The sequence below is a fragment of the Lolium perenne genome, chromosome 2 (assembly GCF_019359855.2).
Source record: "Lolium perenne isolate Kyuss_39 chromosome 2, Kyuss_2.0, whole genome shotgun sequence".
NCBI classification, from domain to species: domain Eukaryota; kingdom Viridiplantae; phylum Streptophyta; class Magnoliopsida; order Poales; family Poaceae; genus Lolium; species Lolium perenne.
In genome coordinates this window covers 321,807,889-321,824,516 of record NC_067245.2, presented here as the reverse complement: position 1 = coordinate 321,824,516, position 16,628 = coordinate 321,807,889, and the positions used below count along the sequence as shown (strand labels likewise).

The following is a 16,628-nucleotide window of genomic DNA, read 5'->3' as shown; positions in this document are numbered from 1 at the left end:
CGTGACGGCGATAGCCAAAGGCGTTTGGACGATGCCGACGTATTTTTTTCTTTGCCGTCGGCGCAAGCTTTTTTTCGGATTCGGACGTGCCTGTGTCAATGTGGCATACTCCATCCTTCCGTGTTTCTAATTTAGGATGCATATTCGGTTTGGTCAAAGCGAAACTCTATAAAGTTTGATTAATTATATATGAAAATATATTAAATTTTATAGTATTAAACGCGTATAATATGAAATATGTTTCATGATTATTTCTAATAACAATGAGATAATGTTGCAGATGTTGCTATAATTTTGCATATATTCGATTAAAGTTTACAAAGCTTAACTTTAACCAAAATTAATATGCATCATAACTTGGGAAGAAGGAAGTATTAACTAAAAAAAATCACTATTCAAAACCTCTATAAAATAACAAGACGGGAGGTGGGCCTCCACCACCCCGGTTTTGTCAGTAAGGTGAACTTTGCGCTTTTGCGTTCCGACCATTACACCATTCCGACCATTATGTTACCATGGAAAAGTTGGCGTCCACGTCAAAAACGTCGCCAAAGACAGGTGGTTTGTGAAAATTCCTCAAAGGATGAAAAACTTGGTCTCTGTGTAAGATATTCAGATATCGCAGGAGCAGAGCACATGCGTTCGGATTGCCGCGGCGGCCCACCACGTTTAGTTCTTGGTGTTCTTGCCACTTCCTTGATCACGTGCTTTCGGATTGCCCGGCCAACGTGGGAGGTGATTATCACATGGTGTCTTGCCCTACGTGCAATACCGCGCTTAACGGTAAAAACTGATGCTGCTTGCTCTGTTTGATGGAACCCATGACCATGAGGTCTGCTAAATAATCTATTTGCCGGGTGTATGGAGTAAACTAATGCAATCCATCCGATTCAAAATAAGTGTCAGAAATTTAGTATAAATTATGTACTAGATTAGCATAAAATTTGCAATACTTATTATTACTAGCACAAATGCCCGTGCGTTGCCACGGGTTCTTAAATTTCATTTCTCAATGCACATATATAATTCACAACTCACTATGAAAATTCAAAATAAATCAGGGATATCATAATATACTACAGCATGGTAATATCGAACGCAATAACAAGACAACATTTTTGTGCATCTGCATAGTTCCAAGTTCTAGATCTTTTGGTACTTCTCTATGGTAAGTTTCACACATGTGTTCTCGTCCATCATAACTGTGAACTCAACAAAATGTTCTTTTGGATGTATTATTGTCTCACAAAATATGGGTGTTGCAACCACGGATAAAATTGAAGGAATACTATTTTGGATTAGTCCAAACAATACTTTGATATTCATAAATACCCAGAGACAACCCTACATCGCAGCCTTCTGTGTCAAACATACAAAATAGGTCTTAGCAAATTTTTCAATAATGGTTGGGGTAAAAAAAAAGTCTATCGGCTGACCGGTGGTGCGGACGGGCCTTAGCAAGATAGATTCTTGTAGTTATGCAATTTAAGACCACAAACATCAACATCTCTCATGACGCAACCCCAACCTGGTCACCTTTTGGCGGCTCTTGATAAAAAGGATGTGTCATCCTATAGTTAATATTTTGGGGCGGGGTGAGGATATCCTTGTATTTTGTTTGTGATAGCAACACAATATGCCGTGTACCATGCTTGAGAACTCTTGAATCATGTGGGAACATGGTTCCCACACAATAATGCATCAAGATAGATAGAGCAGTAGAGTATAGCAGTGGTCTCGATAGTGAGGGTGAGGCACGGATGCGGAGTAATTCTATTGTGAAATGGCAACTTTTGAAAAATGTAAGGACCGATCGATACACATTCTCATGTGGGTAATGAATTAAGAATAATCTAGAATAATAATTACTCCCTCCAATCCAAAAGTGACGGAGATTTTGTATTGATGTAATATAAAGTTTGTAGTAATTAAATAGTACAAATGCCCGTGCGTTGCCATGGGAAAACACATTTTATTTCTCAATGCACATATATAATTAACAAATCACATATGAAAATTCAAATGAATAATAGTGGATTTCTAGGTGGGTTCATAGAGTAGCAAAGTATACAATAAAAAAGAGGACCGAATGCATCATAGAAGAACTTAATACATAGCCATAAGATGGAGGTATGCCGAGAGAAAATCTCTGAACCGATTCATACTGTGAATTTCTATAGCTCCTGTGAATTTCTATAGATTTCATGATTCACACTGGAATAGTGAGACTAAAATCAAGAACCCTATATTCAAGAATGTGAATGGAAGTATAGGTCTACTATAAGGAGAATACGAGGGTGATCAAAGTTGATGGCGGAAGGAAGAGCCGACGATGGAGGGGAAGCCACCGCGTCACCGTCGAGATCGCTGCGTCCCTGACACCTTCTCTCTTTGATTTGAGCCTTCTAGTTCTCACTATGTCCGGTGACCAAGAAAGCTTAAAGAATACCGTAAAGTGATCACTTAAACCTCATACCGATTTTCCATGTTCAAAAGGAAGTTGCATTGGAATCGAGAAAGTTTCGTTCATAATTACGTAAAAGGAGTCAAAATAGTGGTTGCGGCGTGTCGAGGGATCTCTCTCGCGTGATCTCAATTTCAACTATTATATCTCAAGCTTTCAAAAAAAAGTATTATATCTCATAAGAAAGGAAAGTAATAAAAGAACCCAAGGCAAAGCAAGAAAAAAATTAGGGAACGACCGACCCAGCTCGCCGCGCACGAGCGTGCAAGCGAGCCACACTGACAGGCCAAACGGACATTAAAGCCCATCTGTGACGCAGGCACGCAGCGAGTTGAAGGGACCCCTCAAAAAAAACAAAACTTCACTGACCGTTTCACTCTCGTCCACTTTTTTTTTGCGGGTCACTCGTCCACTCTCTCTGTTCCCCATTCTTCCACCATCTTCTATACTCTCGCCGACGCCGACCATCTCTCCCCACCGCCGGCGGCATGTCCACTCCCCTCTCTCCCCACGACTGGCCTCGACGACCTTGTAATTCCCACGGCTGCCACACACGGACCCGGTTTTCTCCGTGCGACCGAGCGCTTGCGGCCAACAGAGGCGGAGTGGCATTAGATGGCAGCACAGCGGAAGGATCTGGCTGTTCGTGCTCGCGCACGCCTCTCTATCCACATCTTCATGGTGGACTTCGGGGAACTCCGATTCTGGCCGCGCGATTCGGCCTCGACGTCCTTACCTTCAACAAAGAGATCTTCACTGACAAGGTACTCCTTTCCCCTTATTTTGGATCGGATGGAGTACATCATTTTGCCAATTACTATTGGGACATCAACTTAATTACTATTTGAACATCGCAAATAAGGTAATACATAATGAGCATGTTTGGATAATCTGAAAATTATATTAATTAATGTCATACCAAAAACAATAGTGGCAACCAACTCCATGGGACAACTCAATTCACTGTGCAGAAGCCCTAGGAAGCATACCAGGGACCAAGCATATAAGATTAAGTGATCAATGATCATAGTTGATACATGGACGACTAATTTTAGTGACATGCCCAATTTATCGCCTAAACATATAAGCTTACATCTCACAATCCATACAACAGTTTGGTCCTTTGCAAGTTCAGCCTGCTCTTCCTACTGTGCTCCCAGAAATACAATTTGTAGAAGTCGTAACCATGAGAATCAAACGGTGTGCCCAATGATGGTTCCATGACATGATCACCCTAGTCTCGCCATACCCTCGGATCGATCTTCCAAGTGCACCTACCTGCTTTTACAAGGAGTATATCCGGTCTGGAGGATTAGCAACGATCCTAACCCTGCAATTATTTGTAAACCACCATGAGATGGAATAAGTCCAACAAGCTCACAGTTTATGAACCACAGAATGATAGAACTCATTTTCATTTTATATAATCACTTCTAAATCTCTCTGGTAGATTCCTCTGCTGCGGCAAAAATCAACAACGTCAATAAGATGCTGGAAGTATTTACGTGCATTGGCTTTACCTTGGCAACAGGGTAACGAAAAATAACGGTAAACTTTCCTAGGTAGAGATATGTCTTCAATTCTGGAGTATAAACCATTGGTAGTATAAGCTCCATGTTGTCACTATTGTATTTTAAAGTACATAGAAATATTTCTTACTCAAGGGTGAGTAAATGAAGAATTTTATTTTAAGATTTCCATAACATGGAAGAAGTGATACCTTGCTGGCACCAGGGTAAAAAAATCAGAAAGCAAATGCAACGCAACATGTAATTAATTAACTGTCCTCCACTACAGTGTTGGCATGCTGCTTTCAATGAAGCCTCCGACGGGACTACGTGAGAACTTATACACGCAATTTTCATTTTGATTAGAGATTCAACCAAGATTCATATCCGAGCAGATACATAAAATTAATATTCATTGACAGGAAGCAAGATGATCAACTTACTTTATTGCTATGCAAAATACGCAAATGATTTGGTCACTATATATACGCAAGGGTACTGGAAATCTACTTTGGGTCATAGGTTATATACATTCACTATTCAAAATCATATTTCAAAATGTCCAAAAATTCTGAAAAAATATCAGAATGTACACCCAGACATTCTATGTCTGCGCACAAAGTTTCATCGAAAAAAATTATTTTTTGTGGCCAGCGTAAAAAAAAAATCCAGCGCTCCAAAATAGCTTTTAACGAGACATTTTTTTGTCTTTTTACATAGTGCACACAAAATGTTTTTTGTGCCAAACTTTTGTGAGCTAACATAGAATGTGAAGATGCACACTCACAATTTTATTTTAATTTTTTTAGACATTTTGAAATAAATTTAAAATAATTTTTTATAATAGGTGCATCTAGACTTATGAGCCAAAACACCATGTACCAAGGGTACTCTCTATGCAGGTACTATCTTCACTCAAAGATATATTACATGCAACCAGCTACTGAACTTGTCTTTTGAATGAGGAGAAAAGCAACTAAATATACGACACTCCACCCAAATTAGAAATACAATTCAGTTCCCTGTTTGATTTTTAAACCTACTTTATGGGATCTGTGTTAAAGATGCAGCTGTACAAATAATGAACATGACTTGGACGACTTTGTTTGTACATTGACAGAACTAACCTGCTAGGCCTGCAATATCCATTGCCACTTTTCCATTCCTGATTGTTGGGACTCAGCCACACTCCATAGAAGAACCGTTCTTCTGTTGGAGAGTCAGTCACCAGCATGCTGCCTGCATACGCAATCCTACAAACAACAGCCATGCAGTGTTTAGTATCATGTCATATAATTTCAGAACTTTGAGGACCAAAATGGCAAACCTAGTTGATATTTTGGGAATGAATGATGCTTCTTCTAAGTTATCGTTTTTTAAGGATCAACATGCCCCTATTCACCTCAATGATTAATTCACTCTACACTATTGAACATTTCTATATAGTAGCAAAACAAATAATTTTTTACAATGAAAGTCAACTGATTCATATGGTTAGCTTAGAATCCTAGTGTGGGCACCAACCAAGCACACCCTTCGACAAGGGGATGTTTGTTTTTGACTCTGCAGGTGTGGAGGCCTTGAGAGAGAAGTGTGTGCGTGTGTGTTGTAAATTGTGATTTGTGAGTGGACTATGATTAGAGAGTGATTATGATATAAAGAAAATGTTTCAAACAACATTTGACATTCAACCTCAATATGAAGTTCAGGTTCTTAATATCTAAACATCCAAACAAAATTATTGGCATTCAACTTCAATATCAATACCTTGAGTTATTGACATTCAACCCAATGTAACATGCAATCCCCCCAATGCAAACATCCAAACAGAGCATAAGCCTATATCCACCGATTGGTTTGGTTATTTATTTTTAGAGTTCCGAATTGGTCGTATCTTAGTTATGCTAATATGCATATAAATTAAATGGATGGATTGTTTAGAGAGAAAGTAACAACCATGGTTACCAAAACAAAATTCATTATATCTATATGAAAATATAGAGAGATATCAACTCACATAAACAAAACAATTCAACTTGGAGTAGTTCAATTTGTCATCAAGCAAAGTGCTGCGACCTAATCAAATATTGTGTCTTTATTTAACTCCCATCTTGTAGGAACAAGAGATGAAGCTGATGACAACACGCGCTATCCCGAGCTTATCAGTCTCTTCCACAAATCAGAGGTACTTGCTAGAGGATAGTTAAACTCGGCAACCAAAAAACGCAGAAATGTACAACTACAGATTTAAATGCAACATATAGTGAAAGGTTAATCCTTATCTTCAGACTCGGCCCGTGAATGTCAAGTGGATACAGTGACTACGGGTAGGTTCTTCCTGTAAACAGGAATACCGGATCGAGACGTCCGCACCTCCAAATGTTGGGCATGGCATCATTGGAATATCACATTTAAAACAGTTTCAGGAGACTAATGCAAGTCACTAATTTGATAATATAGATACGCATCTACGAAAATCGGATCGAAATAAGATTACTAATGATGGATGTGCTAGATAATGGCTCAGATCTTTTGTTCTTCTGTCATAAACTATCAGAAGCAGAACTGTCATGTTTTCTAATAGTGTTTATCATCACGGCCATGTAAAAACAGAGCACACGCATCAATAGGACAGAATAAATCTGGAAAAGAGGGAAACCAAGAAACGGGATTTGGCATTTGTTGGCTCATACTAAGAAATTCAACCATGTTTTCCCTTGTACTTCACGAGTTAATCAGAAGCGCGGGTAAGATTCAAATCCCTGACATCAACCAAAAGGAAGAGAGGATCATAAACAGGGACATGTGGTGGGGGACAGGTCATGTTACAATTCGTCTGCATCTAGTGACCTACAAATTCAGAAGAAAAACATTAGAACACATGATAATTCGGTAAATGGTCTAATTGTTGCAGATTTACCGAAGACGAATGTATTAGAGAGAGAGAGGGGGGGGAGGGAGAGGACGAGCAGGGGGGAGGTAGGATCTGGGCCTCAATGCCCAGATCACCTTCGTGCTGCTGCTAGGGGGAGGAGGTGACGAACGGATTCGTGCCATGGAGGCCGCACCCATGCGGTGGTGATGGTGACGGCTAAGAAGGCGTTGGAGGAGGAGGTGTGGTGGCGCCGGATGCGGACGGGGTGGCCGTCGATCTGGTGGCAGGCCGGGGACAGAGGACGGGGGACGGCAGGGTGGAACCCTAGCCCGGACGCACATCTCCTCGGTCTTGCTTGTTTCGGACAGAGGACGACAGGGTGGACGTCGCCAGGCGGGGCGGACGAGTAGCCAAGATTTTGGGCCAGGCCCATAGGAGCGATGCGCGACGAAGGTAGGACGTGGGTAGGTGGGACGACCAAAACTACGAAACGTATTGGGCAGAATAAGGAACCACTTTAGTCTTTTTAAGTAGTAGAGATAGATCGGAGGAAGTATAGTATGCTTTGCCAATGCCAAAAAATTAATACTTAGAGTTTTAGTAAGTGTAGACATATTGTTGCTTATATTTTATCTAAATCTATGGTAAGTATTTAGCATCGGAGATCAGAGAGGAGTACAATTTCTACTATCTGCATTAGCCCACGGAACTTGTACATGCGTGGTGCTCTCTATACAGTCGTGTGGATATCATCTCGTCTCCGGCCATGAAAGGTGCACAACAAACGCCACCTATTCATGTGACAGTGTCATCGCCACAACGTGATACACAGGGAAAAAGAACTTGGGCTTTTTTGATTCATATGATAGGGAAAACATATGAATAGGAAAAATATAGAAATTGTATGTCATGCCTACTTAAATTCTATGAAAAAATAAAGTGTATTTTATTGAAGCAAAAGAATTTTCAATGTGATATGATCTCATATTTGTTTTCTGGAGGACTTACACTACAAGATTTTTATATGATATGTTCTAATAAATCAAACAATTTGTATATAAAATTTTCTCGTAGGATCCAAATTCTACATAAGTTAGTACAACTATTATAAATCGGATGAGCCGCCCGTGAGCTGCACTGACGGCCCTGCCTGCTACAATCAATGTTGACAGTGGCTTTTTTAGGGAAATGTTGACAGTGCTTCCTACTGCATCTTGCTGTTTGGCTGCATCCACGATGGGAATCGTGCCTATACTGAAACAGTTGTTGTCGCTAGGCTGCCATTGGGGTCTTGGCACCCAGTTTCCCCACCTTCAGTTGGAAGCGTTCCAGATTCAGAGATGGCTGACCTGGCTCGAGTTGGACGCTTCCGTCAACTGGTGGGCAAGCGACCATTACTCGTTTGTCTGGGCGCACCTGATTCGAACAAAACAAACGCTGGCGCCACCGGCACAATCACGCTACTAGTGTCTCGCTTTTTCACCCGCACTGAAAAGGCCTAGGCATTTTGCTCTTTCGACATGTTAAAAAGCGGGCAAACTTTTTCGTTTCGTGTGTGCTACTCTCGCTTCCTTCTTGGCATGCGAATTTCATCACGACAAGCCGCATCCTAGACAATGTTGCTTATCGCAGTTCGATTCAGTCGAAGCAAAAGAGTCGTACAATTACTGCAATCTCGCTAATCTAACTGAACCAGAAGGCATCATTACCAGGGAATTCCGACGAACACTGGCATCATAATAGTAGTAAACTAATAATGGACAAATCTGAATATATATGGTGAACATATCAACACAGATGGAAGGAATAGCAGGATCCCAAAGTATAATCGATGAAGTACTACTGTATGATAGTACCAGTAATAAAAAGAACCAAGCGAACAGGTAATGGATCGATCGATAATATGTGCATGCTAATCGAATGCTATAGCAGATAGTACTCTAGATAGGTAAATCTCTAGACATGAGGCCCCAACCAACGAATCGAAAATCGAGAGGCAGATCCCCCAAGGAATCAATCAATCAGCAGCAGCAAAAGGGTCTGGAATCAGAACCAGACTTTGCAGTCGACTGGCTTGAACGCGGGCGGGGAGGCAGCGCCGGGGGCGGGGAGGGAGAGCGGGCAGCTGATCCTGGCCCTGGGCCCGCGCACCTTGAAGGCCCAGACCTTGACGCGGAGCCGGGCGTTGAGCTTGACCTCGACGTCGAACGCGCCGGCGGACTGCTGCGCCCTGAAGTTGGCGGCGGTGACGTCCCCGTCGAGCGGCTGCTGGCCGCCGAAGGCCGGCGCGAGCTTGGTGGAGGCCTCGGTGCCCTGGTAGAAGGGGTCGAGCGGCGCGAACCCGAACCGCTGCCCCTCGTACAGGGCCAGGGCCTCGACGCCGTCGTAGTAGAGGCCGACCCGCTTGTTGGGGTTGCGGACGGTCATGGCGACCGTGAGGTTGTAGGCGAGGGTGGAGGTCGGGGTGAGGGTGAAGGTGGAGAGGGCGGCGGAGTCGACGGTGGCGGCGATCATGTGCGGGCGGAAGATGAAGTAGAGGACGAGGGCGAGGACCCCGGCGATGACGAGGAGGGAGATGAGGATGCTGCAGAGGCAGCTGAAGAGGCCGCAGGCGAGGCACTTGAACGGGCAGCACAGGCACGACGTGCAGCGGCTCGCGGCGCCCATCGCTGTTGGAGGAGTCCTTGGGTGGGTGCTGGCTGTGGAGATTCGGCGGGATTCCGGTGACGGCGGCGAGGCGAGATTTGTTTTGGGTGGGGTGGATGGATTTGGTGGATTTGTGGAGGCTGGTGGGTGGGATATATAGCAAGGGGAGGGGGATTAACTGGACGCGGTTGTGTAAGCGCGTGGTGGCGAGATTAATTGACTCTTCTTCTTCTGATGGAAACGGCAGGTGTGATTTTGGGATGCAAATCAATCGGCGGTGATTTGGGGGAAGGTTTAGGGGTGGAAGAAAGAACAAGACAATAGTGGAAGGCGCGGGGAAGAAGGTATGGGTTGTGGAGGCGTGGGATTGACGGCCACTTGCGTGGTCGTGGGTTGAGTTGTAGCCGTTGTGGCTTGGCTTGGGGTGGGACGAAGCCAACAAACACACGGTTGGGTTGGTTTGACTCGCTTGGCAGTTTCTTTACTTTTGTACTACCCAGCTCGATTCGATTGGCTGCTTGCCGTTCCACCCTTCCTGACCTGCAACCTGTCTGATTTCCTGCCAAATGTTGCCTCCTCCGACAAAAACTTTTGCAACCTCAAATATGATTGTGGTTCGTCAGAAATCAGCACGAGAGGAACTTTGGTCGATCTTTAGTTTTTTTTATTATACAGTAACAAACTTTCAGTAATAAGGGTCTATTTTCTTTAGAAAGTTTGACAAGCATATGGTAGCTTTTGGTTTGATGATACAAAAATAAAGAGAAATATTTGTCCATCTCTAGTTTTTTTTTCGTACAACAGTTGAACCCAAGTGCATTTTTCTTCTCATTTGCCTCACAAGTTATTTCTTCTCTCGGCCACCAATTCAACCTGCACCGGTGCCAAACATATTTCTCCAAGGATCAAACCACTATAGTGAACACTTTTAACTCCAATGAGGTTTCCTTACTTGCACTCTCGTACGTCTTCATTTTCTGTTGTGGCCTCTCGACTCTTATGTCATCATTCTTCTTGCGTCATTATCAGCCACGTCTAACCACTCGAGTGATACCCACCCCCGCTAGCCGCGCACTCCCTCAACCTCTCGCTCGCCACCGCCACTATCACCGCTCGCGCGTTGCTGTTGACACCTCCTACAAGCCATAACGACTGGCAATATCTCTTCTCTCAGCTCTATAGTTTCTAATGCGTCCCGCCGACCTCATCTTCATAGTTTCTATAACGACTAGCGGTGTCTCCATCCCATCATCTTCATAGTTTCCAGTGCGTCGCACCGCCCTATGTTGCACGGTGGTGGTACCCTGCAGTTGGGCAGCTAAGCATGTCGGGCTGCTGCGTGGTCCCGGTAGGCGGTGGTGGTGTACCGGTCGGCCTCCTTCTGCAAGCGCATCGTGTCAGGTTCGGCAACAACATGCAAGTGTGACTAGGAGTGCTGCCAAACTGCAACGCTTGGACAGTGGGGCAGCGACCTCGGGTTAAGTGGTGGTAGCCTCCTCCTTCATCGTTGTCAGCCGATTGGTGGCTACTAGCAGCGCGCCTTGGTGTGGTGGATCTCGAGATCCCACGCCGAGCAATGCCACTTGCAGAACAGCTAGAGCACGTGGTGTTGTGTTGTGTTATGTCGTGTATCGATTTCCGACCACTTTTTGCATATAAACTGGTCAATTCATTTCTTCTATATCAGTGGAAAGGTAAACCTTTTTCCATGTTTAAAAGAAACAAAAATAAAAACTCAAACTTAATTGGTGCTGGTAAATAGAGGCGAGGGGGAACAAGGTAGAGTGCCCCTAAGCAGACAACTTCATCATCAATATTTTTGTACCATTAAGCCGTGGATGCTCTACTCCTGGTTGGATGTTTGACTAAGGATGGATGGATGGTTTTTTTCCATAAGTGAGCATCGCCCCAGCCTCTACATCAATAGATGCTTGTTTTCTTAACCAAAAGTATGAGTTCAACATAATTCACTCATTACAATAAATCAAAACGTAAAGTCGATACTAGTATCAACCAAAAGAAGACACGCGAAAAGCTATCTATTTGCTATTCTATTAAGATGCCGCCACCTAGTAGCCTGGAAAAAGCAGTCATGGGCAACTGCTAGCATCCGGTTGCACCTAGTAACCATATCCTCCCGCAACTCCTCCGGAAGAAGGAAAGCCCATTGTTGAATCCAATGACCAGCCCGTCGGATAACCTGCAAAAAATTAGCACCAGAATGCCTGTTAAATATAATATCATTGCGGCTTGTCCATATTGACCAACAAATCGCAGAAACACCAATGCGAATCTTTTGCTTATCAGTGTTTGGTACTCCATTGAGCCATTTATCGAACATATTAGTAACATTGGCTGGTGGAGGAATGTTATAAGAGAGGTAAATCATACGGCAAATTAATTTTGCAAATGGACAACCAATGAACAAATGGTTAACAGTCTCTCTAGAATCATAAAAACAATATTTTTGACACCCATTCCACTTCTGGTTAGCTAGATTGTCCTTAGTAAGAAACACCTTATTACTTAGAAACCACATAAATACCTTAATTTTTAGGGGTATCTTTAATTTCCATAAATATTTATGGAGAAATACAGTATGCGCATTCATTAAGTCAAGATACATAGACTTGACCGGAAAAACCCTGGAATCAGTAAGTTTACAAATAAACTTATTAGATTCAGCCGATAAGGTAACTGCCATTAGTCGTTGACAAAGGTGTAACCATTGCAACCATTTATTATTATTCAAACCTCTCCTAAAATAAATATTTATAGGCACCGTTGCAAATACTGTTGATACTAAAATATTTTTATGTTGCACAATATTATAGAGCACGGGATATTGTCTGGAAAGAGGCAAATTTCCCATCCAAATATCCTCCCAGAACCTCACACTTGTCCCATCCCCTATTTTGAAGTATCTCTTTTAAAGAAGTCATTGTTAACATGCATCAGTCCTTTCTAAAAGGGTGAATCTGTTGGTTTAGCTTCAACTTGAGCAAGTGTTTTTTTTAGGTATTTATTAAATAACAATTGATGCCACATACCCTCCTCATAAAGGAGTTTAAACAGTCATTTGCTAAGTAAACATTTATTCTTTAACTCAAGTACCTCAATACCAAGCCCCACTTGATCATTACGCCTACAAATAATATTCCATTTCGATAATCTATATTTCTTCTTATTTTCACCAGGTTGCCAAAAAATTGGATCGATAAAAATTTAGTCGCTTCCGAACTCCAACTGGGATTTCCAAAAAGGAAAGAATAAACATAGGTAAACTCGTGAGTACAGAGTTAATCAAAACCAGCCTATCGCCATATGATAGCATTTTGTTGCGCCAACAACCTAGTTTGGATGCAAATCGACATTCAATGGGGTTCCACTCCGCATTTCGGAGCATCCTATGGTGTATAGGGATACCCAAATATTTGAAAGGTAAGGATCCAAATTCACACCCAAAAATATTTCTATACTGGTGTTCCATATCTTTAGCCTTTCCAATACAGAATATTTCACTTTTATGAAAGTTGATTTTTTAGACCAGATAACTGTTCGAAGATACACAGGATTAATTTCATATTGATCGCTTTTGCAGTATCATGTTTCATAAACAAGATCGTATCATCAACATATTAAAGAATTGAAATTCCACCCTCAATCAAATGTGGTATCAACCCCCCAATTTTTCCATCATCCTTAGCGCGAGCAATAAGAATGGCTAACATATCCGCAACTATATTAAAAAGAATTGGAGACAAATGATCACCTTGCCTCAACCCTTTTCTAGTTTGAAAATTATGACCAATATCATTATTGACCCTAATCCCCACACTTCCGCCTTGCACACAATGTTTTATCCTATCACACCAAACTTGATCAAAACCCTTCATGCGTAAAACCTATTGCAGAAATGGCCATTTTACTTTATCGTATGCCTTTTCAAAATCAATTTTAAAGATCACCCCATCGAATTTTTCCCCATGCAACTCATGTATAGTCTCATGAAGAACCACTACCCCTTCTAATATGTGTCTCCCTGGAATAAATGCCGTATATGTTGGTCTAATGACTTTTTGTGCTACATCGGAAACCCGGTTTGTCCCCACTTTAGTGAAAATTTTGAAGCTAACATTCAACAAACAAATAGACCTATATTGCTGAATCTGTGTCGCATTTTTATTTTTAGGAAGGAGAGTTATAACTCCAAAATTGAGTTTATACAAAGGCAATCTGTGGTGACCCGGCATACCACTGCATGGTGTAGTATGCAAGTCTGATATAACACCAATGAAACACCATTTCACTAGTATTATATCGCTCAGAGTGGTAAAACAGAAACATATGCGGGTCCAAGGCATGTCTATAGAATTACACACAGACTCTGTTACATAAGATCATCACAGCCTCCTACTTTACAATAAGGTAAAACTACAAATAAACTCCAGAAGAACGACTCGTAGTCTAATCCTATCACAAACTCTATTTGTAGAGCATTTAGCTATCTATAGAGGCTATGAATAGATTCTAGCTAAACAGGATCTAGGTTTAGGAAGCTAGTTCCTTTCTATTACTAATCTCGGTTTTCTCCTTTAAAGAGGTGGTATCGGACTCTTCTGACAGGTCCTGTCCCGTGAAGTAGTTGTTGACTCCTCGGCCTTCGAGTTGCACTGTAGATCCTCCTTCGATGCCTCCATATATAAGCAGGGGATTTAAGAGTGAGATGAGTACGAGCGTACTCAACAAGTTCATTATAGGAAAGAGGTGTTTAATACACTAGCTACGGCATTAGACCAGAAAGTCTAATACCATTGCAGGTTTTGATAATCATTTCTTCAAAAGGTTGCTTTTATTCAGAAGAACTATGTCCATCAGCCTTCACCGGTTTACTAGAACTTCATGGAGTTCCTTTCCGACAGCGTTCGCAGTTCCAAAACCCGGAACAGGGAGTGACAGGTCACGATTCATTACACTCTGCAGAGGTGTGTTGCTTTACCCACAAGAGATCTTAACCTTGGTGCCAACCGGGCAATTTCTCCGTCCACACTTCCTTTGGTGTGAGACCCGGTATAAGGTCATAGCCAAGTTATACTCCTCCGCTACCTCGCACACCCACCCTTTGTTGCAATTCCGACCTTGGGTCCTCGCCGGCCAGCGTATCCATAGGATACCATCCGACCTCGACTACTATCAGGCTTCCTGGCCCGATACCTTCGCCGGTCGTTGCAACCCATCATAGACCGCATTACCGTGAGGACTTTAACGGGTTCCCCACCTTACCGCTTGTCCCTCGGGATCAAGTGTCTACGGTAAGCGCATCCGTTGATGAACGAGAGGTGGAAGTACAACTGACTATTCCGTCCCACTCTAGATCTTATGGTTAACACGAGTTTTATGGCACAAGAATCACTGGACGACATTTGTTGTTTAATCCTAGATGGATATAAACCCTTGCAATGGAACCTCCACCATATCAACACATACCATGGTTCCATTCCCCACCACATAGTCATATTCATAGTTATGAACATAGTACTTTTGATTTTTATGCAAGAGTGATAAATATAGTACTTTGCAAGTAATTTGGTAAAAATACTCAAATTACATGAGCAAGCGATTAACTTGCCTTTCTTGACTGCATTATGCAGACAAGTCTTCGATACGCAATAACTCCAAATTCTGAAATAGCATCATCGTCTGGTAAGGACGATGTTTAAAAGATTGGCAAGGATGCAATAATGCATAAGTATGAGATGCAATCGCTCTAAGCGTGACCTAACCCCGATGATTTAGGATTAGTGAGTTGAAATGATTTGTTTAAGTGTGTTGCACTTTTAGAGTGATTTCACAAGCAAGGTTCTTATTAGGGTTTTGTTGTCTTAGGATCATAAACAGTGGTAAAATTCATGTTAACAATCAGATACACCAAGAGATAGTAGTTGTATAATAAGTAAAGAGCAGTTGTCAATTTTAAGTACTATGGTGCATGGTTGATGATTATTGGTTATATACTTTAAAAGAATAATTCTTGAAGAACATGTTAATTAATGAAGAACAAGTATGATAATTATGGTTGTGGAGTCCCATGGTTTACTATGGTTCCAAACTAGTTTATGGAGTAAGGATTAGATGGATCCAACAATGTTGGATTCATCAATAGCTAGGGCTTGTATGGTTTTAATTAAGCATAAACATTTTAGTTATCAATGGTTGCTATCAAGGTAGTATATCTTATTGGTGATAGATGGCTATTGTCTATAGGTCCTATTAGGTAGGGTTGATGGCTACTCTTTATTTTCTTCAAAAGAATAACTTTTGAAGAACATACTTCTTATGTACTAAGAAGTATTTCAATTAATGTTGAGGTAGTCTAGGTTTTACTATTTGATCCACTGAAATAGGGCATGGGTGGCTCCTGGATATTATGGTTTCATAATTATCTAATTAATACTAGTAGGGTTTAGTGGAGTATGATATATGATGCACAATATTGACATGGTTGCTATTGGAGTTCATCACAATGGTCTGATGCTAAGCCTGGTTAATTAAGGTTGATATTTCTAAGGATAGGAGCTAGGGTTTGCATTTGGTTGACTTTATTTGATCAACTAGGTTGGATAGGTATGCATACATGGAATACTAAATTATTGATAATAGGGCTCCTACATTTTATGTGGCATGGTAACTATTTAATTGCTAATTATGGTTCTATGAATCAAAAGGAAGTACATGATCTCATGTTGTATCTAGGGTTTAGGTTTTAGAAACAATTTAGGGTTCATATTGATTAATGGAGCTAGGGTTCCTAATGGCATTAGGGTTTTAGAATCACACATAAAATTATGAACTACTATTTTATGTATAATGGAACTAGGGTTTCATAATTACTATTTAGTTCTTAGGTTAATAATTTCATTATAAAGTTGAAGTTATTAATAACTTTGAAATAAAAATAATGTTGGATTTGACATTTTATTCTTTTTAAGGAATTAATAATTGAGGTAATTATTATTTAGGGTTTAAATCCGTCTAATAAGAATTTAACAAAATAACAAATAAAGAAAAATAATTTAATGTTTTCTTTATTCACTTAAAAGTTTTACTAAATTTAGAAGTTTTTCCTAATTGTTGA

General features: G+C 41.4%; 1 protein-coding gene and 4 non-coding genes across 5 annotated transcripts; all 5 read right to left on the bottom strand.

The window, feature by feature from the left end:
- Nucleotides 1-6,054: 6,054 nt before the first annotated feature.
- Nucleotides 6,055-6,160, bottom strand: LOC127337341 (small nucleolar RNA snoR97). Its single transcript, XR_007873751.1, has one exon. It is a non-coding gene; the product is annotated as a small nucleolar RNA snoR97 (small nucleolar RNA).
- Nucleotides 6,161-6,253: 93 nt separating this feature from the next.
- On the bottom strand, nt 6,254-6,374 carry LOC127337845 (small nucleolar RNA Z278). The gene has a single exon (XR_007874147.1). It is a non-coding gene; the product is annotated as a small nucleolar RNA Z278 (small nucleolar RNA).
- A 114-nt stretch (nt 6,375-6,488) lies between these two features.
- On the bottom strand, nt 6,489-6,577 carry LOC127337842 (small nucleolar RNA Z223). The gene has a single exon (XR_007874146.1). It is a non-coding gene; the product is annotated as a small nucleolar RNA Z223 (small nucleolar RNA).
- Nucleotides 6,578-6,655: 78 nt separating this feature from the next.
- LOC127337345 (small nucleolar RNA U36a) lies at nt 6,656-6,740 on the bottom strand. Its single transcript, XR_007873755.1, has one exon. It is a non-coding gene; the product is annotated as a small nucleolar RNA U36a (small nucleolar RNA).
- A 1,850-nt stretch (nt 6,741-8,590) lies between these two features.
- LOC127336611 (NDR1/HIN1-like protein 10) lies at nt 8,591-9,851 on the bottom strand. Its single transcript, XM_051363434.2, has one exon. The coding sequence runs from the start codon at nt 9,512-9,514 to the stop codon at nt 8,894-8,896; it is 621 nt and encodes a 206-aa protein (XP_051219394.1). The 5' UTR covers nt 9,515-9,851; the 3' UTR covers nt 8,591-8,893.
- Nucleotides 9,852-16,628: the final 6,777 nt, after the last annotated feature.

What these genes read in the sequence shown, in the direction of transcription:
- LOC127336611 (XM_051363434.2), bottom strand. Translation starts at nt 9,514, where the DNA reads ATGGGCGCCGCGAGCCGCTGCACGTCGTGCCTGTGCTGCCCGTTCAAG.